Genomic DNA, 26,542 nt, shown 5'->3' on the forward strand with positions numbered 1-26,542 from the left:
GTCACTACATCTCTTCTCTGCTTTTTTCATTATACAGGTACTTCCTAGAATGCTCTCAACCTTTCATTTCTATTTCTTGAAACCCTTTCTCTTTTTGGGGCCCATCAAAAATCCCACTTCTGTGAAATCTTTTTTGATCTTCCTAGTAGAGCTATTTTGCTGCTTTGAAGTCCCACGAGTCTGTGTTTCTTTCTTGCCTGTCGTTACCTGTGAACATACAGTTCTCTCCCTTTCCTCAGCAGTCTTGGAGGGCAGGGTCTTTGTCTTTGTTTAATCTCTGTATTCCCCAGCTGCTCGATAAACAATTTAAAGTCATATTTCTAATATTTGAAAACATTTCCATTATTGTGTAGATGCCAGCCTCTACACAGATTCACAGTTCTGATGCTGTAGCAAAGTGTGAGTCTCATCCTTCCTGGTATAATATGGGCTCTTATGCTGGTTTTTATGGCATGATATTAAAAACATGAAAAAAAAGTCCTAACAAACTCTTTAGACTAAAAATCAGGGCAACAGGCAAGGTAGCTTATCAGTCCTTTAGCTAACAATCAGATGGTACTATCTGAGATGAAACACAGATTACCATACCTAGTTCAAAGAAGTTCTATCAATGAATGGTTGGGATCTTTTCATCAATGAAGGGGAGGGGGGGAGGCATTATTCTAGAACTACTTTAAAAAATGTCCGTAAATGTGATCTGAACAAAGAATCGGAAACGTTTTGAAATTTAAAAAATCAACTTACACATTCTACTTTGCTCTTCACCACACATTCTACTTTGCTCTTCACCGCCTTTGGTATAATGCTGAGGTACTAACTCACTTCACTGTTCCCTTTAGCATCCAGAGCAGCTTCCTCATCTCTGATGTGGAGAGCAATATGTCATCAGCAAGGTCTACAGCAGAAAGAGACTAAAGGAATCTTAGGGGTATTCATCCCATTTACTTAAATGAGCACTCTGTACTCTTTCCACAGAAGGAATGGCTAGCAGTATTAATGTATTTCTTGCCAAGCTTAAGGACTAAGATACCAAACAAAGCAGTAACACCTGGACAGTGTCTCCATGACTATCAGCACAGTTACATTGTTTCCTATGCTCAAATAATCATCTTCATTGTCTCCTTCAGTAGCCTTTGACATACTGCATTAAAATAGTTTCTTATTTATGAGATGTCATAGTTGAATTCACACTGCCAAGTTAATTTAACCAGGATTTAGTCCCCCTCTTATTACTAACAAGACCAAAAAAATGCACAATGAAGTTAAGAAACTTGTGCAAGGCTGAACTGCTAATGCAAGGTAAAAATTAAGATATAATCCAGAATGAGACTGAACTTAGGGTTCTTAAGAACCCTTGCACAGTTAAAGGTGGTCTTTGGGGTAAGGGAATTATATTTACAAAAATATAATACTTAATAATAATTTACATAAATTTCATTTTATCCAAGGCACAAATCTAAAGTCTCACAATTTGCAAAACCAAAAGGCATGTGAGGTTATTACTGTTAAGGACTTCTGAAAGAAGAGCATACCATGAAGAAGTATATTATTATGAACTTTCTATTTCAGAACTACTATCTGGAAAACTGAGATAAAAACTTTGTTATAAAAGACCATGATAGCCAAATAAAATAAAATGTTTTTCTTCTAACAGATGGTTTATGTCCTGATAATGTTTGCATTTAATGCTTTGGGATTACCTATTAATAAGGAAGCAGGGATGCTTTCCATTGATATTTCTAATTCAAAAGAAACAAGTTCTTTGTAGCTCACCTAGTAGTGATAATATTACACGTTGGTTTGCTTAAAGGGCTGGGCTATTGTGAGTTTAAACTTTATATCTAAATCCTGTTTGTGACAGCTCTATAGAGCAGCTTTGGAGATGTGTTAGAAAAACTTTTCTTCATAATTACTGCTATGAAACAATTATCTAAGAATAGTGGCTACAACTTTTTCAGTACTCTAAGACAGAAATGGAACCAACCAGCAGTGTCCACAATGATTATCACACTCTTACGGTACAGAACTCTGAGGCTAGGGCTAACAGTGCCCTTAATTAAGCCTCATGCTTCCTGGCCTCCCCTGGCTATGCTCTCAGTGCACTCAGTCAGGCTGTGAAGATGTCAAGAGCAAGTAGGGAGGGAGACTGACTTCTCAAGTCGAGGTGACTGGTAAGGGCCAGGTGCTGCCTGCTACCAGCTGTCCCCACTGCTGTTACTGTGCTGCTTGGGAAGGGGAGGCTGCGGAGACATCTTTTTGCTGAAGACCCTTGGGGACTTTAGTATGTATTCTGGCCCAAGGTTGGGGACTCTTAGCTACTTATGGATTAAAAAACCAACATTATAAAATTGCCCAAAATTTGAGAACTTCTGAGGGGAAAAAAAAATTAGTGAAGAAAGTAGGCTTTTGTTAAAAATTTAAAGAAGTACTATTTTTCCTTTAGAAAATATCTGGGTTCCCACACAGCCTGGTGGCTGAGGATAAAGTTACTTCAATGAAAAAATATTATATTTTTCTTATAAGTCAGCCATACATATAGGGGGCTTAGGAATAATCTAATTATTATTTAATACTCAGTAAACAGGTACTTTAGAACTTCCCTGGTGGCTTTACTTAAACTTCACAATGATGGGTGTGTGAGGGGGCTCATTTTGCGTATGTAGTAGAAATTCCTAGAACATAAAAAATTGATGTTACAAAAAAAAAAAATTGATGTTACAGGTCCACGAAGGTCTAAATTTAATCAGAACAAGCATATTTAAAGTTTGGAAAACTACAAACATAAGCCTGGTGGGGCTGCTGGGTATGAGGCGGTTCAATCTATAGCGTCTTCACAAAGTGCCCACAGAAATTTAAAACAGTGCACTTATTGTGGAATACAGTTTGGCAGTTCCTCAGATAAATAAAGAGTTATCACATGACCCACTAATTCCACTAAGAGAATCGAAAACTCATGTTCTTACAAAAACTTACACACAAATGTTCCTAAGAACCAAAGAATGGAAATAACCCAGATGTCCATTAACTGATAAACGGATAAATAAAATGTGGTATATCCATACAATGGAATATTACTCAGCCATAAAAAGGAATGGAGTGCTGTTACACGCTGCAACATGAAGTAAACCCAGAATACATTAAGTGAGAGACACCAGACACAAAAGCCACATATTATACGATTCCATCCATATGAAATGTTCAGAATAGGTAAATCCAGAGAGACAGAAAGTAGACTAGTGATTGCCAGGGGATGGAGGAAGGGAAAACTGGGACTAAGGTAATGCATATGAAGATAATTTTGGGGATGATGAAGTGTTCTGGAATGAGACAGTGGTGACAGTTGCTGTATACTCACACCACACTGCTGTATACTCACACTCACAAAACAGTGAGTATACTAAAAACCAGTGAACTGTACATTTTAAAATAGTGTATTTTGTTACATGAATTATATCTCAATAAAATTCAATTAAATATAAAATCTGTAATTATAAGGAAACAAAATTATTTCAGTGATCTGCTATTATGGTCTCAAATACTGAAAAATATATTGGGAATATTGAGAAAGGCTTTCGAATACTTCTGAGAACCAATAAATTTCTAAGGCACTGTATCTTCATTTTTCATGGTGTGCTCACAAATTTCTCTAAGGAAATTAGTGATGGGCGCACTATAAAAAACAATCTGCTGAAGCAAAAAGCTGTAGTCACATCTTTCTGTTCATGCCTAGTACCCTAGGGAAGTGGCTCTCCTGAGTGTCTATCTGTATGATGGTTACCTAAAGTGGCTGCCCACATCCAGTGAAGGCTTTTGTTTAGTGATCATGGTCAAGTTGAGCTTATTTAAATACCATTTCCCAGGACTTACATGCTACTCCCAGAACGACGGGAATACTCAAAGCTTTTAGGGGGAATAAACTATTGCGTGGTCTGTGTCTAGGAAGTGGGCCACAGTTCACTGGAAACAGACAGTTCAGATAAATAAAATGAAAGCAGACATTTTTGGAGATGATCTTGAAAGCTTTCCATTAGAGAACATCAAGGGCATAAAACTAGGAATAGCATATATCCATGTTAGACTACCACAAGTCACTTTCTACCCTCCATTCTTTCTAAGCAGTACAACGTAACTAAGTATTTACTTACTTCTTCCTTCATTAGATAACCAAATCATTCCCATGGAACACAATAACACCTTTCTCTAGCTATCTACTAAGAGACATTTGACTCCTGTGCTACAGTTAGCTATAGATCATCACATTACATAAGCAGTGGTCTTTCTACAAAGGTTCCACATTAAACTCTGGTGAAAAAATGACATTTTAGATACAAGAAGTTATTGAAGAAACTGATTCCCACTTCTGGCACAAGTGCTGCACATAAAGGAACTCAAGCCAATCAATTTGTTTCTTCATAGCCTCCTATACTGTTTCTTTTTGGCTGCCAGACTTGGTCTGGACTGTTCTCTAGATTTCTCAGCTTTCCTAACATTTGCATGTTACAGGTTCAAGTATAATGACAGAGGTCAAAGAAGACTGGGAAGACTAAGACCAAAGGGAAGAGAGGGAGGAGGAAAAGGACTGAGCTGAGGGGGTGTGTCCTACAGCTATAAAATCTCAAAATACCAGTCAAAATCTTCTCAAAGAAACTACTCTGAAAACCATGACCATGATAAACAGTGATTCTTCAGTTTCTGTTTCCCTATACTGAGGACAGATGAGAATATGAGGAATAGAAAAACCAACATATGTTACACTATGAGAAGGCATCAGAAAACAAGCACACTTTAGTGTAATTTATTGTGCCGGCTCAGACAGTAAAGAGTCTGCCTGCAGTGTGGGAGACCCAGGTTTGATCCCTGGGTTGGGAAGATACCCTGGAGAAGGAAATGGCAACCCACTCCAGAATTCTTGCCTGGAAAATCCCATGGATGGAGGAGCCTGGCAGGCTACAGTCCATGGGGTCGCAAAGAGTCTGACGTGACTGAGCGACTTCACTTATTGTGCTTTCTAATCTGATGTATAAACAACACTGAAATATACAAATACATTAACAAGTTTTACACAATAGCACATTTAGGTACTAAAACATTTACAGGAGACTATATACTTACATACGTTTTTATGAAAATCATGCATCAGGACTGTGGAAAGAGCCTAATATCTTTACTAGAGCATACTGATGTGAGAAAATCAGATTCAACTTCATATTATTCAACATATAATCTGTAATCATAAAGTACTAATAAAATTCAACAAAGTTATTACAGCTAAGAGCTTAAGCAACACCACCAACTACTAGGTTATTTTATTGCAATTCTAATCAGTTATTTAAAAAAAATATTAGTGTTCATCATCACTGTAAGTTCTTCTATGTGTAAGGAGTTCTTGTGAACTTATCTTTGTTAATTATAACATTTATTAAATAAAAATGTGAGTAGCAAAGGCACATTAATTCCTTCATTGTTAAATAAATGTATACTGCTCCAGTGTTCTTGCCTGGAGAATCCCAGGGACGGGGGAACCTGGTTGGCTGCTGTCTATGGGGTCGCACTGAGTCGGACACGACTGAAACGACATAGCAGCAGCAGCAGCTTAAGCTTTAAAAGGTTTTTCAGTGTGCTTTTGGTAACGGTTTAGGTTTGAATACATAGTATAAGTATCAATAAATGTTGCAGTCATACTGGCCATTCCATTTCTCACTATGGAATTAGTGAGAAATCTAAACGAACAGAGTACCAATTGATCAAGAATATCAATTTGATTTCATCAACTTCTTTGAGATTATATGGGTATAAAGTTCCCATCAGTGCACACTGATAAAGTACATATTGTGGTTCAAATTTTTAAAATGTTAATGTTTGTGAAAGTTCAAGGGAAGTTACCAGGAAAAGATGGTTTGCTACAGACACACCTTATTTATTCTTAAGAAAATAGATGTGAAAATTTAGGACCCAGCTTTCTTGTTTGGACTATCATGTTTTGCTTAAAATGTTGATTTTCCCTTCTAACAAGAGTTAGATTTGAGCCATTTATTTTACTATACATGTGTATAGGTATCCTTTTCTAAGTGCTTCTCATGAGGAATTTTGAAAACAGCTTTCATGCATTAAACTAATGCTAAAAAAACAAAAATTTGCAATATTCACAAAGAATAGTACCATTGTTATAATAATACTAAACATATTATCTTACTGTATTCATCTTCAGTGTCTACAACTACCATTCGGGACCTTCTTCCTAGCTATTAAGACTTCTAAGAAGTCCACTTAATATGAATTTCAGAAATGTCTACAATGACTTTAAAAATTCCATTGGCAATTTGAGAGTAGATGCAAAGATTTTCTGAATCATAGGATAATTAAATGAATAAAAGGTAAATCCCATGTATGCCTATGCTCAATCTTAGTGGCAATAAAAGACTGAATGATGAGTTACTATTTTACAAATATGTGTTTACCTTCTTTCTTTTTATATGTACATGCCTCTTGGAATGTGTGAAGTCTCCATATTTTCCCTGGATTTAAGGTTGTTTATCTAATGCTAGCCCTCACATCTGCTTTTTCTTTCCCCAATGACAATAAATGTCTTCCCAAAAAAGTAACTGTGGGGCTTCCCTGGTGATTCAGTGGTATACAATCCGCCTGCCAATGCAGGAGACGTGGGTCCGATTCCTGATCCAGGAAGATCCCATGTGCCATAGAGCAACTAAGCCCGAGTGTCACAACTACTAAGCCTGTACTTGGCAACAAGAGAAGCCACCGCAATGAAAAGCCTACACACTGCAACTAGAGAGCAGCCCGTCTGCCACAACTAGAGAAAAGCCTGCTGCAACAAATACCAGCACAGCCAAAAGTAAATAAAACTGTATGTATAAAAAAAGTGGGAACCAGAAGTGGGAGGAAAGAAGAGTGCAAATATATATTAAAGTATAATTACACTTTACAGAAGCCAGTGGATGGGTTTTAATATGATGGCTGTGTATTTTCATTTTACTCCCATCTCATATGGTAATATTTACTGTAAAATGATGACGAAAGGACAGGCTAAGAAGGAAAAGGGCTATCAACTGAGCCATAGATTCCCTAGGGGGCAGAAATACGAAAAGCTAAAGGGAATTTGCTGAGAAATGAGGAAGTAAGAAATAAAACAGTATGGGGACTGAAGTCTTAAGAGAACAAATGACGAAAAACTAAGGAGATTCAGTTAGGGAAGATAAAGAATGTTCAAGAGGGCCTATAGCAAAAGTTATGAGAAAATTATCAGAAAACGAGATTTGAAAGGCGAAAACAAGATTTGAAAGGCAAAAACAAAGAAGTACCAGCTAACTTTGTGTCTACAAGTGACTAAAGATTTTAAAAGAAGCCAAAAGGGCCCTAACTGGAAAGGTTTTTAGTTGTCAAGGGCTCAAAAGTACCAAAGACTAGAGAAAGATGGGTGTATCTAACTAACTGTAGGGCTTAGGGAATAATGAAAGAGAATTCCAGGTGAATGACAAAAGCAAAGTGTTCACTGCTACAACCTTAGGCTAGACTGCATACTGTGAAATATGCAATACACCTTAAGATGTGCAGTTTTGTTTCTTCAATTAAATTACTATTTTCATGGGTCAGCGACCCTTGAAATCCCTACACTAAATCCAAAGTGAGAGAAGGCAAATAGTATTAATACATAAAAGAACTAGCAAAGCTTTTAGTGTTCTGGGCAACATGGGTGCTTCTATTAAAATAAAATTACTTTTATATGAAATAATCATACACAGTTTCGATGGTAGCTTTAAATTTCATTTTCCATACTATTTTTTGTTCCTTGTTATACATTTTGGAGAAGATCTGGCAAGAGTTTGATACAAAAAGAAGTAGGATCTAACGTGCATCCTCAGTAAGCAGCTGCTCATTAAGATAATACTTCCAGTCACTGGCTTAGAAAGCAAGATTCTGAGATTACTTCTAAGCCTTGGGCCTCTGACTTGTCAACCAAAAAAGTTACTTCCCCTTTAGTGTAATGAATTGCAGAAGTACAGTTAAACAGTTATCTATGAGGGTTTATTAGCAGGCATAGGATATGGTGGGTGAGCAGAGAGATACTGACTTTTTTTTTTGCCAGTGAGCAAAATATTTACAAATTTCATAAAATGGAAAGAACTTTCTAAAAAATTAATAAGATCTGTTTCACAAATTACCAATTCAACTGGAACATTGAATAGTAAAAATGACAAAAGATTTGTTCTTATGGTTGATAAAAAATTTATGTCAGGGCATTCAAGTAAAGTTATTTTCTGTGTTCTGATTTAATGAATCATGTGAGTTGTATCTCGTTGGGTGACACAGATGCTGGCTCAGTGAAGCCTACTCTAATGCTTCCCAGCACAGCCTTCCTTGGGACAGTGAAGCCAGAATAATATGTCAGACTGAAGTAATATCAAAGAAAGAAATGTAGGGCTGGAGATGCTATGAGGTTGGCTCATAACACTTCTTGATCTGAGTGTCCAGTAAGCATTCAATGTCCTATGGGCTTCAATGAACTAACAAGCATCAAGTAATAACAGTAATGCAGTAATGAATGGTCTTCCAAAGAAGACTTCTGCAATTCAAGCTGAAAAACACTACACTTACGAGATGGTTTTAACTCTATTCAAAGACAGCCTTAGAAACCACTAGTGATTTCTTAAGAGGTGAACGAGTATTAAATGTTTTATATATGCTTGTGTAGTATCTACTTTAGTTCCTTTAAATCTGTTTGATTTTACATTGATTTTGAAAACAAAACTTTTCTGATGATATTAATAATAAGAACCGTGATGAAAAATAAAATAGCATTAGCTATATTGGTAAAAATATAGATGTAAAATAATGAAGCCATTTAACATTAATAAAATAAATGCACTGTTAAAAATGAAATTAACGGACTAGCCTGAGTATATCCCACATGGAGGTGTTTTTTTCTTTCAAGTGATTACAAATAATATTTGAGAAAAAAAAATGCCCTGAGAAGAAAAGATAGTTAAACATATAAAGAGAACGACAACAGTTTATCAAAATACAGCGTATCACTTTACATGAAAGTTATTCTATCATAAGGAAAATTGGTGCAAAATAAAGGTATATTTTCCAAAGAAGTTTAGAAAACTAATGAATTAACTGTTTTTCCCTAGTCAAATTCTTCATATTTAGTATTTAGAATTAAAAATCTGGAAGAGTACTTACATTGACAGCAACACCAAAGCAATTAAGGTCCACTCTGCAGGTTTATGTATAATATTTCTATTTGTTAATCTGAAAGACAGGTAAAATTTACCAAAAGATTGTTACAGTTAAATACATAAACTTTCTATTTTTAGATAAACTCAGTTTTATGATATCATGTGTTAAAGGACACTTTTTTAATCCTCGTTATATTTGATGGAAAAGAGTCAACAGTATAATAATGTGGCTTGATATTCAGAAGGAAGTGTTCTAGCCTCACATTTATATATTTATAACAATACCACTGTTAGACAAGATGGGGATATAGGAACAATATGGGGAACTAAACTGAATGGTTTATTAAAACACATGAACACAGACACGCCTCCTAACTGTATCTTTTGTTTTTCCCTAATCAAATGTTTTATTAAAACTGACAAGGTAAGCAATTTCTGACTTTAATTCAGCTTTTGCTAGGTTGCCAGCAGGCAATTAAGGAATGTCATAATCCATAATTTTCAGAAGTCAGAGTTGACTTGATAAATTTTAAGACTAGGTATCTTTATTCAAGAAAAATTTTAAAAAATCAGAAGTAAAATCTATCACTTAGCAGTTGATGACAATAAAGTACACTGTAGTCATCTTATTTCTCAGAAAACATTTAGAAGGATCACTCTAAATAAAAAAATGATATAAGCTGATAAAAAGCAGCCAAAAATATCTGATAAAGGATTGTTATCCAAAATATCAAAGAAATCTTAAAACTTAACAATGAGAAAACAAAATGCCCAATTAAAAAATGGGTCCAAGACCTCAAGAGACACTTCATTAACAAACCTGTACAGGGACTTCCCTGGTGGCGCAATGAAATGAGAATCTGCTGCCAACACAGGGGACACAGGTTTGATCCCTGGTCCGAGAAGATTCCATATGCTGTGGGGCAACTAAGCCCATGTGCCCCAACTACTAAGCCTGCGCTCCAAACCCGAGAGCCACAACTACTGAGTCCTTGTGCTGCAACCAGTGAAGCCCGTGTGACTAGAGCCTGTGCTCCCTCCATGATAAGACTCAGCACAGCCAAAAACAGCTAACTAAATACAATTATATATATATATAAAGAAGATACATGGGGGTTGGGGGTGGGAAGCACAAGAGGAAGGGGAAATATGTTTACTTATGGCTGATTCCTGTTATACGGCAGAAACCAACACACATTGTAAAGCAATTACCCTCTAATTAAAAATAAATTAAAAAAAAAAAAGATGGCAAATAAGCATATGAAAAGATGCTCTACATCATATGTCATCAGGGAGGTGGAAATTAAAACAATGAGATACACTACACTTTTAGAATTGCCAAAATCCTGATAATCAACAAAATCAAATGCTGGTAAGCATGTCAAGTAAGAACTCTCATTTAATGCTGGTGGGAAAAAAATGGCACAGCAACTCTGGATGACAATCTGGTATTTCTTGAAAACTAAACATACTCCTACTATACAATCCAGCAATCACACTCCTTGGTATCTCTTTACCCAAAGGAATTGAAAACTTAATGTCTACACAAAAATCTGCACACACATGTCCACAGCAGCTGTATTTATATAACTGTGAAAACTGGGAAGCAACCAAGATATCTTTCAGTAGGTAAATGGATAAACAAACTGTGGTACATTCAGACCCTAGAATATTATTCAGCCCTAAAAAGAAATGAGCTATCAAGCCATGAAGACATGGAGATATTTCAAATGCATATTATTTAAGTGAAAAAAGTCAGTCTGAAAAGGCTACAGACTGTATGATTCCAAGTATATGACATCCTAGAAAAAGTAAAATAATGGAAATATTAATAAGAAGGGAGTGGTGCCAGGAACTATGGGGCAAGGGAGGACAGATGAATAGGTAGAATAGGTTGAATTCCAGACTTGGACTAGTGATCTACCTTCATTTCCACTTGAATGTCTAACAGGCATCTCAAAATTTTAGTATAACCAAAACTGAGCTCCTTATTTCCTCTCCAAACTGGGTTCTCTTGCAGGTATCTCCACCTAAGTATATGGCTACTCAGTGCTTCAGAATCCATCCAGTTGCTCAGGACCAAATTTTTGACTCTCTTCATATCCCATGTAAAAATCAGTCATCAAATTCTTTTTTTTTTTTTTTTAGTCATCAAATTCTGATGGTTCTATTTTCAAAATTAAATCTGATCACTTCTTATTACTTCCACTTATTACTTATTAATCTATGCCTAGATTACAGGCGGAGCCTGGTGGGCTGCTGTCTATGGGGTTGCACAGAGTCGGACACGACTGAAGCGACTTAGCAGGAGCAGCAGCAGATTACAGAAAGAGCATCCTAAATAGTCTTCCTGCCTCTGACCATTTACTATAATTCTCAAGTCAGCAGCCAGAGTGATACTGCCAAAATATGTCAGATCATGTCAACTTTCTATTCAGAATCCACAAACTGCTCTCCATATCACCTGGAGTAAAAGTCAAAGAACGACCATGGTTCCAAGGATTATATAACTATACTACAGCCAATCCCTGCCCTTTACTTCTCTAACCATATCTCTCTGTATTGTTGCCTTGCTCATTTCTCCAGCATCCTTAATATTCTGTGAATATACCTGGCCTTCTTCTGCCTCAGGGCATTTTTACCTGTTGTTCCCCTGTCTGATATATTTTCACCAATAGCAATATGGCTTGTTCACTTAACAAGCTTGAGGTCTTTATACAAATAGGATCTTCTTAATGAGGTCTTCCCTGACCAGTCTATATAAAATCACAACTTCCTCCCTCTTTAGTACCATCCATCCCCTCTTTCCCTGCTTCTGAGGAGAAAAGGAGGTGATGGAACTGGGAAAAGGGTGTATTACCACATAATAATAACATACATATTGTCTTAAAATTTTTACATATCCTCTCTATTAAAATAGTTCCATGAGAGAAGGAATTTTCTTTATTTTGTTCACTATTTCACCTGTAGCAACTAAAACAGAATCTAGCACATAACCAAAAAAGGCCAAAGATAAGCAAAGAAGGATAAAATAAAACTGCAAAAGCAGTTAACAGAATTTCCTTTTCTGTAATACTCAAATCTCTCAAAGCTAAGACAAATTTTAGATTTCATGAATTTATTTACTGAGTCAACAAAAAAATCTACTGAATGCCTGTTCTAAACTGTTTCAGGCACCGAGGAACAAGGTCTTTGCTTTCACTTCAAAGTGCTTTAAGCAGCAGAACAGCAAAATTTTACCTGCTATCACATTTTTCCCTTTTGCAGAACCAAAATAATTTCAAGCACAAATGCTAAACAAACACTATTTTGAGTGATAATTCAAAAATTAAAACAGTAATATTTGAAAGGAAACATTTTAAAACCATAGTTTCAAAATATAATTGGAAATTCAATATAGATTTAGAAAAAAATACCTTCAGTCATCACTGATGAAATTTAAAAAGGACTTGTGTCAAAATATAATTTTAATTCAAATCATATTTAGAAAATATCTTGCTTCAACACTGACGAGTTAATCATTACCAAGTAACTTCTGATGGAACCACTATGAGAGGTAAATCAATGTAACATTCCAGCTAAATGCCTATGAAGCAGTTCAGTGGAAAGGACAGCTCTATTCACTGGGGAAAGATTCTTCAAAAAGGTGAAAAAGCTGCTTTATGTTTAGTTCTAACATGCTCTCAACTCTGGCTGCACATCAGAAGCACCTGGGGGGGCTTTTGAAAAATACCAATGTCTGGGCCCAACCCTAACCAAATGAAACTCAATCTCTAGGGGTGAAGCCAGGCATCTGTCGTCGTTAAAAGCTCAAGTAATTCTGACGCACAACTGGCTTAAGAATCATTGTTCTACAAGTTCCAATTATTGATTGCTATTTCAAAGAGAAAGACACGGTTATTTATGTCAACTCTTTCCCACCACCAGTATTGATTGAAAAGATCTCCCAACACTAGTCACTGTCATTTATATGGTGTTTCCTCAGAGACTTCACCTAGAAGCCTTGGCCTACAGTCACATACCTGTTAGAACTGTCCTGCCAGAATCTGAAGACCCCAAAATGCATTATTTTACCACAGGTGTCTCTGTATTATAAGTAACTGACATTTTACTGAAAAGAGCAAACTCAATTTAAGCAAAAGATTTTGACATGCAGGTACTAAAGAGTAAATATTTGGAAAAACCAACTTAACAACAAGGTTTTTTATGTTTATTATTTTTTTTAATTTTATTTTTAAACTTTACAAATCGTATTAGTTTTGCCAAATATCAAAATGAATCCACCACAGGTATACATGTGTTCCCCATCCTGAACCCTCCTCCCTCCTCCCTCCCCATCCCATCCCTCTGGGTCGTCCCAGTGCACCAGCCCCAAGCATCCAGTATCGTGTGTCGAACCTGGACTGGCAACTCATTTCATACATGATATTATACATGTTTCAATGCCATTCTCCCCAATCTTCCCACCCTCTCCCTCTGGAACAGTCCATAAGACTGTTCTATACATCAGTGTCTCTTCTGCTGTCTCATACACAGGGTTATTGTTAGCATCTTTCTAAATTCCATATATATGCGTTTAGTATACCGTATTGGTGTTTTTCTTTCTGACTTACTTCACTCTGTATAACAGGCTCCGGTTTCATGCACCTCATCAGAACTGATTCAAATGCATTCTTTTTAATGGCTGAGTAATACTCCATTGTGTATATGTACCACGGCTTTCTTATCCATTCATCTGCTGATGGACATCTAGGTTGCTTCCATGTCCTGGCTATTATAAACAGTGCTGTGATGAACATTGGGGTACACGTGTCTCTTTCCCTTCTGGTTTCCTCAGTGTGTATGCCCAGCAGTGGGATTGCTGGATCATAAGGCAGTTCTATTTCCAGTTATTTAAGTTTTTCCACACTGTTCTCCATAGTGGCTGTACTAGTTTGCATTCCCACCAACAGTGTAAGAGGGTTCCCTTTTCTCCACACCCTCTCCAGCATTTATTGCTTGTAGACTTTTGGATCACAGCCATTCTGACTGGCGTGAAATGGTACCTCATAGTGGTTTTGATTTGCATTTCTCTGATAATGAGTGATGTTGAGCATCTTTTCATGTGTTTGTTAGCCATCTGTATGTCTTCTTTGGAGAAATGTCTATTTAGTTCTTTGGCCCATTTTTTGATTGGGTCATTTATTTTTCTGGAGTTGAGCTGTAGGAGTTGCTTGTATATTTTTGAGATTAGTTGTTTGTCAGTTGCTTCATTTGCTATTATTTTCTCCCATTCTGAAGGCTGCCTTTTTACCTTGCTAATAGTTTCCTTTGATGTGCAGAAGCTTTTAAGGTTAATTAGGTCCCAATTGTTTATTTTTGCTTTTATTTCCAATATTCTGGGAGATGGGTCATAGAGGATCCTGCTGTGATGTATGTCAGAGAGTGTTTTGCCTATGTTCTCCTCTAGGAGTTTTATAGTTTCTGGTCTTACGTTTAGATCTTTAATCCATTTTGAGTTTATTTTTGTGTATGGTGTTAGAAAGTGTTCTAGTTTCATTCTTTTACAAGTGGTTGACCAGATTTCCCAGCACCACTTGTTAAAGAGATTGTCTTTAATCCATTGTATATTCTTGCCTCCTTTGTAACAACAAGGTTTTTTAACACCCCCTCCACCAAAACAGACTTCCCTGGTGGCTCAGACGGTAAAGAATCCACCTGCAATGTGGGAGACCTGGGTTTGATCCCTGGATTGGGAAGTTCCCCTTGAGGAAGGCATGGCAACCCACTCCAGTATTCTTGCCTGGAGAATCCCATGGACAGAAGAGCCCGGCAGGCTACAGTCCGTGGGGTGGCAAAAAGTCGAAGACAACTGAGTGACTAAGCACACACCTTCAAAATGGAGTTTTTTGGCTTATTTCCCTGAAACTTTTTAAAAATTACAATTGAAATTTAAACATATATAAAAATAGAACATAAAATCAACTCCCATACAGTCATCACAACTGAGAATTATCAAATCCCGGTCAATCATATTTCATCTATATAACCTCCTATTCAACATCCCCTAACCTTGATAATTATGAAGCAAATCCCACACATAATACAATAGTTTCATCTAGGCTTTATTTTAATTTAGTGTAAACAATGCAGAAAGTACCCTGAAAAGATTTACATAGTAAGAATGACAGAAAAAGGTGATAACAGTTTATAAATATAAAAGGAAAATGACATGTGAGTTTCCTCTTTTCTACAATCTGTTGGTTACCTCTTACTAGACTAAGGAACACTGTACCTCTTGTCTTGGCTAGCTTAGACGTCACAGAGGTTTAGTTTCACAGGTAACAACCATTTCAAGTAGAATTCTTACCTGGGGTCTAGAGAGGTAATAAATAAAATTACTTAAAAAAAAAAAAAAACTTTAATACTGATAATTACCAAGAAAACCAAAAACCTTTAATACTGATAATTACCAAGAAAACCAAAACCTGTTGGTAAACTCTTTAAAATTTTTTTCCAGCTTTCCTGAGGTATAATTGACACATAATAATTATATATATTTAAGGTACTCAACTTGATGTTTTGATATATGAATATATTGTGAAATGACAACCAAAATCAAGCGAATTAACATTTCCATCACATATAGTTACCGTTTTCTTTTTTTGGTGGTAAGACCACTTAAGACCTCTGTTCTTGACTTAGATTTGGGGTCTAAACCCAACTACTAGTTGTGTAATTTGAAATTACTTAATCTGTCATCTCTCACCTATAAAATGAGGATAATACAACTATTTTTTGGAAATCAGATAACATGTGTAAAGTGCCAAGCACAGTCCAGGAAATAGTAGTTACCAAAGTGAGTCCATGTACTGACATGAACTAAATGTTATTATCAGGGCTGCTTTCAAAACACTGAAATAACAAATAGCCTGGACAGCGAGTAGTTTCCAATCTGAAATACCTAAATTCCTTGGGCATATGAAAGTAATAATGTGGCAATCTTGAGTTGTAGCCAAACATTTCTTTTCAATGGGTTTCAGTAAGTTCTAGATCCTCAGAATAGTTTTTTTTTAAAAAGAAAACATGCAATTAGACAGAAAAATAGCGCTAGAAAATACAGTCAGAATAAACTGAATCACTTGTTCATTTATTCTAAGTGAGTGGGGTTAAAAATTAAGTACAAAGTTCCTATCTGTAGTTCAAGGTTAAAGGTTTTATTCTTATATCTTTTCTAATGAGTCTTAACCAGTTTGCTCAGAATGGTAATTAAATACTGTCTGCAAGAAACTGAATGCCAAGTCCTTTAAAAAAGCAATGAAATAGAGCAACACCTGGTCTTCATCTTCCCTCAGTTAAGCTATCTTAATATATTTACTTCCTTAATAAATCCTGAACAAATCCTAAACTTCGGTGCAACCACATCGTGCATTCAAACTTTATCATCACTATAGACAGTTGAAAACACTTTTTTTTTTTCTTCTTTTGGATGTATGGCTTTGTGATAGGTATATTGACACAGACTCTCTCTTTTAATGAAAAAGGAATACAGAGAAGTTCGGCTTTGGTCTTGGTATTTGGCCCAAATCCTCCTTTTACAAAGCAGTTAGTATTCCAAAGGTCTAGCCCAAACTGAGCACCATTTCTGGCATTTATAAATCTGTGTGTGATCACTGATCTTGTGATTGTATGGGTGTAACAATCTCAGTAATCAGAACAATCATATCATTCAGATTTGTTATTCCCTGAATATTCACTTTCAAATATAAACATTCTAGACTCCACAAGAATGTCTTAAGACAACTTATAATTGTCTTAAATCTATCAAGGCTTAAGATTTAATCATAAAGTGTTACAAATGATCCTTTTCAATAGTTGAAGATGAAAAATTTTTGAGACATACCTAAACTTTGAACCTTGCTGCTGCTGCTGCTAAGTCGCTTCAGTTGTGTCCAACTCTGTGCGACCCCATAGACGGCAGCCCACCAGGCTCCCCTGTCCCTGGGATTCTCCAGGCAAGAACAATGGAGTGGGGTGCCACTGCCTTCTCCAACTTTGAATTTTAGTTCTTATTACATAATTTATCGGAAAACATTTTTCTGAATGTTTGTATTAACTGTCAATCTATTTTGCTAAGTGAAAAATTTTACAAATTGTTTATACATAAAATTATGTTTTCACAAGCAACATAATTACTACAGCATTCTACTCTTCTACTGACTGATAAAACAAGCATCTAAGAACATTTTTACTCCATTTCAACCAGTTTGGCCACCTGATGTGAAGAGATGACTCATTTGAAAAGACCCTGGTGCTGGGAAAGATTGAGGGCAGGAGAAGGGGATGATAGAGGATGAGACGGTTGGATGGCATCACTGACTCAATGGACATGGGTTTGGGTGGACTCCGGGAGCTGGTGATGGACAGGGAGTGCTGCGGTTCATGGGGTCGCAAAGAGTCGGACACAATTGAGCGACTGAACTGAACTGAACCTGTCAATACTACTATTGTTAGCAATAAACTATAGTAATAGTTAATTTTTTAGATGAAATGATTCTTCTACTCTAGAAGTTCATCCTATCTTGGTGCTGTCTGGCTAAAGATAAAAACTAATTGAATTTTTGGTCATTGGCATTGGGTCAAAATGTACATCTCGTGTACATCTCGTATACATCTCTACTTATAACGTACGTAGCGGCTTATCTCTATTGCTTTTTAGTAGAGAATCTCGTCTTAGCCTGGTGGAGTATTTTTACCTTGATAGTTATAGAAAAATCCCAACTCTTCCACTTCATAACTGATATTCTCTAGTTTTCCTTTTCCTGTCTTTGTCACTCAAAGTCTATTCTACACTATTCAAAACTAAATTATCCATTGTTTTGCACTCTTCCCTGTGCTCACCTTGTCTTCTCACAGGAGTTCTTCCTTGAAGATGGGCTTTAGGCTTCTTCTATATTGTCCATAGTGCTGAACAATACAGAAGTGCCAGTCATTTAATATCTATTTACTAGTTCAGTAAAATCCAAGATATTACTAACTAGCTACCTTTGTGTCTCATATATCATTCTCCTTCATTTTAGATTATTCCATAAATAAACTATCCAAAGCTAAACATATCAAAGTTTAAGCAAATAAGAGGCTGCTTTTAACAAAAGATATAAGTGGGGGGTGGGGAGGGACAAACTGGGAGACTGGGAATTACATAAACATTAATGTAACAGTAAGGACCTACTGTATAGCACAGGGAACTCTACTCAGTACTCCATAATGGCCCATATGGGAAAAGACTCTAAAAAAGAATGGATATGTGTATAACTGATTCACTTTGTTGTACACCTAAAACACAACACTGTAAATCAACTATACTCCAATAAAAATTTAAAAATAAAACAAACAAAACCCCCCAAAGATATAATGTTGTCAGTGGAAGAGAAAACAGTGTATTAAGATTTAAGACAATGAAGGTAAATCATTTACTTTCTTCATGCCTTAGTCTACTATGGATTCTGCAAGGCAATTACATAAAGTCAAAATAACTGAGAAGGAAAATCGTAGTATTAATACTAACCTGAAAGTATGGACAAGATTTTTAAGTTGTGTGTAAATATCTCCTAATGTAATCTGAAGAGGTCCCAAAAGTCCAGGCAATCTGAAAATAAAAAATTTTATTTATTTTTTATTTTATTTATTTATAAAAAATAAATTTATCCTAATATATAATTATGCTGATACATTTAAAAAATATAATTATATACATACATTTTGGGGGTTCTTGCCTAAGTTTGGATATTTCATAGGTAGGTAACCATGACTCTGAGGTGGAAACAGTTAAGCCAGGTTTAACTGGTAAGAAGTCATAAATAAATATTTCAAAGTAACTCCACACTCTATTTTGTAGTCTATGCTACAGAAAGAGGCACTGAAATGAAAAAATATTTTGGCTGGTATCTATATTCTTGTCTCTTTCTTACCTTTTCACTTTCAAATATTAAACAAATGGAAAGAACACAGGCCAGAGGAATTGCCCTCCAAATGGAGCATTATGGGAATGTGGATTTAATATTTATTAAATCCTTATGGTAAGGTAAAAACTGGTACATTTCTAGAGAGCAATTTGACAATATATACTAACATTTTAAATGCAGACACTGTTTGACCCAACAGTTTTAATCAATACTATACAAAATTTATCCTAAAGAAATAATCAAACATAAAAAAAGACGGTTATTGGAGAAGTATTTTAGTAGTGAAAAACTGGCAACAAATGTGTGTCAGTAGATGGTTATATAAATTATGATGTAATTATAAAATAAAACCTTTAAAATATCATCAATCTATATATTTTAATGTGGAAAGATATTCATGATAAATGTTAAGTAGAAAATGCACACGAAGTTGTCCCATTTTTTATAAAACCATACATAATACAATTGTATATCACACATAGTATATATCAAGCATGTCATTTTCTCTAGGTTTAGACTATAACAGATGGAACCAAAGGGAATGAATATACACACATCATATATATCACATATATGCCAGAGATGAACATCAAAATATTAATAGTAATTACTGTGATTACAGTGATTTTCACTTCTTTAATTATATCATTTTGCACAGCCTAACCCTTCTGGAATAAGCATGTATTACTTAAAAAAAATTATATAAGTTTAAAACATGTTCCAAAATACAGAAAAAATAATAACCCCTCATTTCTATTCCCAGATTTAGCCTCCCAATATTTTGCTCCATTTGCTTCATTTTTCCTTTTTTTTTTTGCGGTATCTTCAAGTAAACCATGTCCTTTGTTTGACCCCTAAATTACTCTTTATGTATCTAAATACAAGTGCATTTTGTATAAAACCATAATAAAATCATATTTAACCAATAACAGTTCCTTAATATCATCTAATACCCAGCGCATAGTTCACTTTCTTTGATTCTCTAAAATAAATTTTTTGTATAATTGGTTTCTTCCAATCAGAAACCAGAAAAGGTCTTACTTTTATAATAAAGTGTTAACTTTCATAATGAGAAAAATAATTAACTGCTTTCATAAACAATGAAACAAAAAAAACCCCTATATCACTATTATTTTGTTTTCAGTATTCTTTGTGCTTCTCCTTCTTTTAATTATTCTACCTCTTCTTAGATTTAGTTGTCACCCAAATATTAATAACTTGGTATTTTTTAGTAAGGTTCCTTTTGGGATCTCCTGTTGCAGCTAAAACCCATAAGGGATAGAATTCCTTCAGTGACATGGCTGTGTGGTCTTAAATTTAAAAGTGGGTACTTTCATTAGCTAAAAAGTCTAGAAAACCATTTTCACCTAAACCTTTACCTATTAATTACATACTAGCATAGTTAATCTATCCCAACTTTGAGAACCTATGTAACTAAAATGAAGGATTGATACCTTTTTATCCTAAGTCAGACAGCTGGTAACTTATATTGTTATATAAATTAAATTTTAACAGAAACATATGTACAAGTATGAAGAATGGAAAAAAGGCAAAACAGATTATATATGAAGTCTTAACACATAACAAGCATTCAATAAATATTAAACACTTATTTAAAATGTAAACTTTAGAAAAGTAAGCTGTTCAAAATACTATGGCTGCTAGAAAAGGCCTTTTAATCTTTGTACTACTACAGAATTAAGGCTTCTTCATGTGCACAACACCTTAAGTAATGCGTGAAAAAACCGTTCTGTCTTTTCTGCTGAAGAGAAAAATGCAAGTTGAAAAGTTCAAGACATCCGTCACATCTCTGGAAAAAAGATTTTCAAGCTCCTTTTGAAAGAGAAACCAAGACTGCAATTTTCAAATGTCATTTATGACTGGGCTAATTACAAGAACAACAATTTCCACTACGGGAAGCTCAAAACTAAAGTGCAAAACTCAAGCTTCTGAGTGTGAAATGGTTCTCTGAATATGCATATACACCGAGTAAGTCAATAAACCATTAAACCTTTATAAAATCTTATCCACATGTGAAACTGATGACACATTTACCACAAATCAGTATTTAAATGGGTCCAGCTCTGATATTTTTTTCCCTGACTTCACTGGATTATTGAATGGAAGTGAGGTAGTTTGGTTTTCTAGTCCCATAATCTCAACTTTTGTCTTTATTATGTGTCTCTGTCTTCAGCACAAAACAATTTCAATATGCTTTGGCAGAACACCTTAAAGATGCAAGTTTCTCAGGTGAAGAAATCCATGTAAACTTTATGTATTATTTTTCAAAATTAAAAAATCAAGGATTACAACTACAACTTATAAACCCACAAATATCAAATTGATTTTTAGATATTATAAAAATGGAATGATAATTACATACTTACACTTTATTCAATTTTTCAAGTACGATGCGTTTTCTGATCTGGTTCTGAGAACTTGAATCTATCAGTGGAAAGGTGGGATCATGCTGAATCACATTTTTAAACAAAGCAAAATAAAATCATAAATTTATATTCTTTCTTTGATAATAACACATTAAAACACAAAAGTTTATACCTATGATATGGAAGACTAAAAATGAGACTTCAGAAGCAGAAGATTTAAATTTGAGTATCCACTTAGTCAGCAGGCTGGTGTGAACTTCCTTGATCATCTGCCCTCTTTTGAGAGCCTTTTCTCATCTGTATAATAGGGATACTAACACATGTTGAAAATGTATAGAACAAGACTTTATAAAATGCTAAATGTCATATAAATGTAGGAGATTAAAGGACTAAAACTATCAAATACTATAAATATATTTTGGGAAACTCCAATTCTAGAAATGGCAGACAAGATAATTCAAACCACTCTTCTTGCGGAGAACTGAAAAAGAGAACAAATGTGGGAAAAAACCCACATTTGTTTGAAAGAATCAAGAGAGCTAAGTAAGACGGTAAAGAATTATGGTCTGAGATTTTGGAGAAAGTAATTCCAGAGAAGGCACTGACTAATTCTAGAAGAGGCAATTTAGATACTGAGAACCTAAGCATCAAAGTTTGGGGCATGCCAAAAAGGAAGAGGTACTGTCAACCTTCCCTGAACTTGAGACCAATGAGAATGAATAGGAAACAGCCTCGCTGCTGCAGGGACTGAAGCCCAGCTTCAAATCACCTTGATCACTGTCTGGATGAAAGTGATTTGGGACGGCTGCAAAGCTGCCAGAAGCAAACACAAATCTGCTCTAGACGAAGATAACATCAGCCTAGGTTTCAAGTTATCTCTGTAATTTTTTATTATATGATGTTTGCCACATAAAATAGGACAATATGACCATAATCTGAAACACAAGTTCATAAAATCAACCCTTAAGGAAATCCATGTAATGAAACTATCAGCCTTATTTAGAATAACTATGCTGAATATATTAAAAAAAATGACAAGATGAAAAATTTTAGCAGAGAATGGGAAACCGTATAAAACAAAGAAATGAAACCCCTAGTAACTGAAAAATAGAGTATTTAAAAGAACTCAATGGATAGATTTAATAACACAGTAGAAAGGACTGAAAAGAGAATATTCATTTGGAAAATATCCAGAATGAAACATAGTCACACACCTCTCCCTTTCAGGGGTAATGCAAAGTGTAGGAGAATATAAAAGACAGAAGATACAGTGAAAAAGACTAACATATCTGCAATTGGAGTACCAGGTAGAGAGGAAAACGAAAATGGGACAGAAACAATACCTGAAGAGGTAATACCTGAGAATATTCCAAAACTAATGAAAGAAATCACAGATTTAAGTATGTAACAGTCAAAATAATAAATACAAATAAAATCACATCTAGGCAAAGCAATAAAAAACTGATGGTAATCACGGGGACAAAAAGAAAAAAACAAAATCTTAAAAGTAGCTAAAGGAAGAAGGTATTTTCAAATAAGAGAAAAAAATAGAGGCCAAAAGACAATGAATATGTATTTTTAGTGGGCTGTAAGAAAATAACTGCTAATTTAGAATTTAATGTCCAGGGAAATATCTTTCAAAAGTGAAAGTAAAATAATTTCCTGATAAATAAAACTGGGAAGATTCATCATTAGCAAACTGGCACTAATGAAATAAAAGGATATTCTTCAGGCCCACGGTGAATGTTCCCGGATGAAAGAATAGAAATGCAGAAGACATAAAGAACAGTAAAAGAGTAATTAACTGGGCAAATCCAACTCAACATTGATTATAAACAATCTTGTAGGATTTAAAAATACAGAGAGAATAAAAGTGCACAACAGTATGAGCATGTTAAGCTGAGTGGGTAAATGTAAGTTTCTAAGGTACTAACTGTCCAGGAAGCAAAGTATTAACTTATATTAAATTTTAGTAAGACACAGATTCAAGTTTTAATCTAGGGAAACCAATTAATGATTAGTAAAAGAACGTATAAAAACAAGCAAACAGAGGACAAAAAAATGGAATAATGATACTGGATCCAAAGAAAGAAAGGAGAGAAAGAACACAGAACAGATGGGACATGCAGAAAGCAACAAGTGAGATGGGAGATTTAAACCTAAATATATCAATTATGACATTAAATGTAAATAGACTAAATTCTTCACACAAAGGACAGAGATTATCAGTCTAGGCTTTTTTTTAAGATAGTCCTTAAAAATACTAATGAAAGAATGCTAATGTCAAAGTAGATCTTGTAAGACCAAAATTAAATAAATAAATGTAGAGAAAAATTACTCCGTATGTTAAGAGGTTTGATTTACCAAGAAGACATGACAATCTCACATTTACACCTAAGAACATGGTCTCAAAGTATTAAAATTCAGAAAACTAAAGGGAAAAATAATCTATAATTATGGCAAGAAATCTTGACCAACCTTTCCCATCTTTCTCAGCAACTTATGGAATAAGCAAACAAACAAACAAGAAAGAAAAGAAAAATCAACAGTGCTTCTCAAACTGTAATGTGCACACATTTCCCCAGAGAGAAATAAGAACTCTGACTGATATTCCCCACCATAAACAAAAATCAATTCCAGATAAATTACAGACCTAAATGTTAAAGGAAACACAACAAAGCTTCTAGAAGATGAAATAATCCAAGCTAAGAAAAGATTTCTTAAAGAAGTCACTATGGGAACAATTAATAAACTGGGTTCAAGACACCATTAATAAAAATGAAAAGGAAAATCTCAGTGGAAGATATTTGTAATACACAAAAATGTGTTTGAATTCTGCACACAGAATTCCTACAAATCAACAAGAACTCCCTCCCCAGCACCCCATATTCAAACAGATGAATAGAAAAAAGGACAAGAACGGGTATGTCACAAAACAAACTATCCAAATGGCCAATAAGCAGAAGAAACAGTGCTCAACTCAATCATCAGAGAAATGTACTATAACCTAAAAGCAATACCATCAGAATGGTGAAAAGTAACAATATCAAGTATTGGTGAGAATGCAGAATCATGGAAACTGTCATAGATAGCAGAAAATACAAAGCAGAACCATTTTGGAAAACTGTTTGGCATTAACTAGTACAGTTGCATATATGCATACATTATGACCCAGAAATTCTAGTCCTAGATATATACCCAACAGAAATGCATACACATTAAGAGATATATATATACACAAAAAAAGTTCATAACAGCATAGTTCTTAATAGTTCCCCAAACTGGAAACAGCCTACTCATTAACATTAATAAATTGTGGTATATTTATATAATGGAATACCATACAGCAATAAAACTATGAATTACAACTATATGCAACACAAACATACATACTGGTTTGTTTGTTTTTTTGGCTACACTGTGTGGCTTGTGGGATCTTAGTTTCTCAACCAGCGATCGAATGCTGGCCCTTGCAGTGAAAGTGCCAAGTCCCAATCACTGGACTGCCAGGGAATTTCCAAGGGCTTCCCAGGTGGCGCTAGTGGTAGAGAAGTGAAGTGAAGTTGCTCAGTCGTGTTTGACTTTTTGCGACCCCGTGGACTGTAGCCTACTGGGCTCCTCTGTCCATGGGATTTTCCAGGCAAGAATACTGGAGTGGGTTGCCATTTCCTTCTCCAGGGGAACTTCCCGACCCAGGGATTGAACCTGGGTCTCCTGCACTGTAGGCAGACGCTTTACTGTCTGAGCCACAAGGGAAGCCTTGTGGTAGAGAACCCGCCTGCTAATGCAGGAGACATAAGAGATGCAGGCTCAATCCCTAGGTGGGGAAGATCCCTAGAGAAGGGCATGGCAAACCAATCCATTGTTCTTGCCTGGAGAATCCCATGCACAGAGGAGCCTGGGAAGTTACAGTCCATGGGGCTGCAGAGAGTCAGACATGACTAAAGTGATTTAGTACATATAGCACAATGTTGCATAAAATAAATTATATACAGAGTTAATTTATTTACATATAGTTCAAAATTGGGAAAACTATGTTATTATAATAGTCATTAACTCTGGAAAGAGGTAATGATTTGTAGGAGACATACTGGAGCTTCTGGTTTACTCAAATTTTGTAGCCTGAGTAGTGATTACACTGGTATATTCACTTATGATAATGCAATGAGCTGTACACTTACAGTCTGTGTTACAGCCTCGTGGGCTACAGTCCATGGGGTTGCAAAGAGTCGGACACAACTGAGTGACTTCACTTTCTTTCTCAGAGAAGGCAGTGGTAACCCACTCCCGTACTCTTGCCTGGAAAATCCCATGGATGGAGGAGCCTGGTAGGCTGCAGTCCATGGGGTCTCTAAGAGTTGGACATGACTGAGCGACTTCACTTTCACTTTCAGTGAAAGAGGTTTAAAAACAGAAGCAGTCAAATTTAGGGATTAATTTTTTCTTCTTAAGGCTTATAAGCATAAAAATGATACAGGCATAAAAGAATATATAACTGAATGACAGAGATCAATGTTTTTCCAAGCTTCATGTAAAATTTATGGATGCTGTCTAATAATACAAGTATACTGTTGGGGTAGGTAACATTCTATACAAATATAAGAAATTTCTAAATTTTTTACTTTATTACTTTTACCCTCGTTTTAAATCTCCAAGGTGTCGTTTAATTTATAGCCATATTTACTCAGAAATGTTTAGTAACAAACTTCTGTGCTAACAACAAGGTTATCACCTATTTGTCTTCATGTCAAATTACTTCATTTCCCAAACTACACATCAACCAAAATAGGATAATTAAAATATTATCCCGTTAAATCTCAGTGGCATACATCACTTTCTACATATAACTACTTACATATAACTGAGTACCAATTATATGTCAGGTACTGCGATAAATGCTTTATATTCATTACTTTTAAAACTCATAACACTTGAGCAAGGGAAGCCATTTATAATCCCATTTACAGATAAGCAATTAGACTCAAGAGACTAAGTTTTTATACAGCTGTAA

General features: G+C 35.3%; 1 protein-coding gene across 10 annotated transcripts in view; it reads right to left on the reverse strand.

Annotated features, from left to right (window-relative positions):
- Positions 1-26,542, reverse strand: part of RPAP2 (RNA polymerase II associated protein 2) — a 127,688-nt gene that overhangs the window by 67,959 nt on the left and 33,187 nt on the right. For 6 of the 10 annotated variants that reach the window (XR_003510301.1, XM_027536515.1, XM_027536512.1 and 3 more), the window contains exons 9-11: positions 21,532-21,614; positions 18,748-18,828; positions 9,205-9,273 (exon numbers count right to left, since the gene is read on the reverse strand). Coding sequence is in view for 8 of the 10 variants with exons in the window: in XM_027536515.1 (XP_027392316.1) it covers positions 9,205-9,273; positions 18,748-18,828; positions 21,532-21,614 (233 nt within the window). In the remaining 2 variants the exon portion in view is untranslated. Of the gene's footprint in view, positions 1-744; positions 863-9,204; positions 9,274-15,474; positions 15,557-18,747; positions 18,829-21,531; positions 21,615-21,703; positions 21,829-26,542 lie in introns of those variants that run through there. The other 4 variants (XR_003510300.1, XM_027536516.1, XM_027536518.1 and 1 more) reach the window with 4 other exon arrangements.

Source organism: Bos indicus x Bos taurus, chromosome 3, assembly GCF_003369695.1.
Source record: "Bos indicus x Bos taurus breed Angus x Brahman F1 hybrid chromosome 3, Bos_hybrid_MaternalHap_v2.0, whole genome shotgun sequence".
Taxonomy (NCBI): Eukaryota; Metazoa; Chordata; class Mammalia; order Artiodactyla; family Bovidae; genus Bos; species Bos indicus x Bos taurus.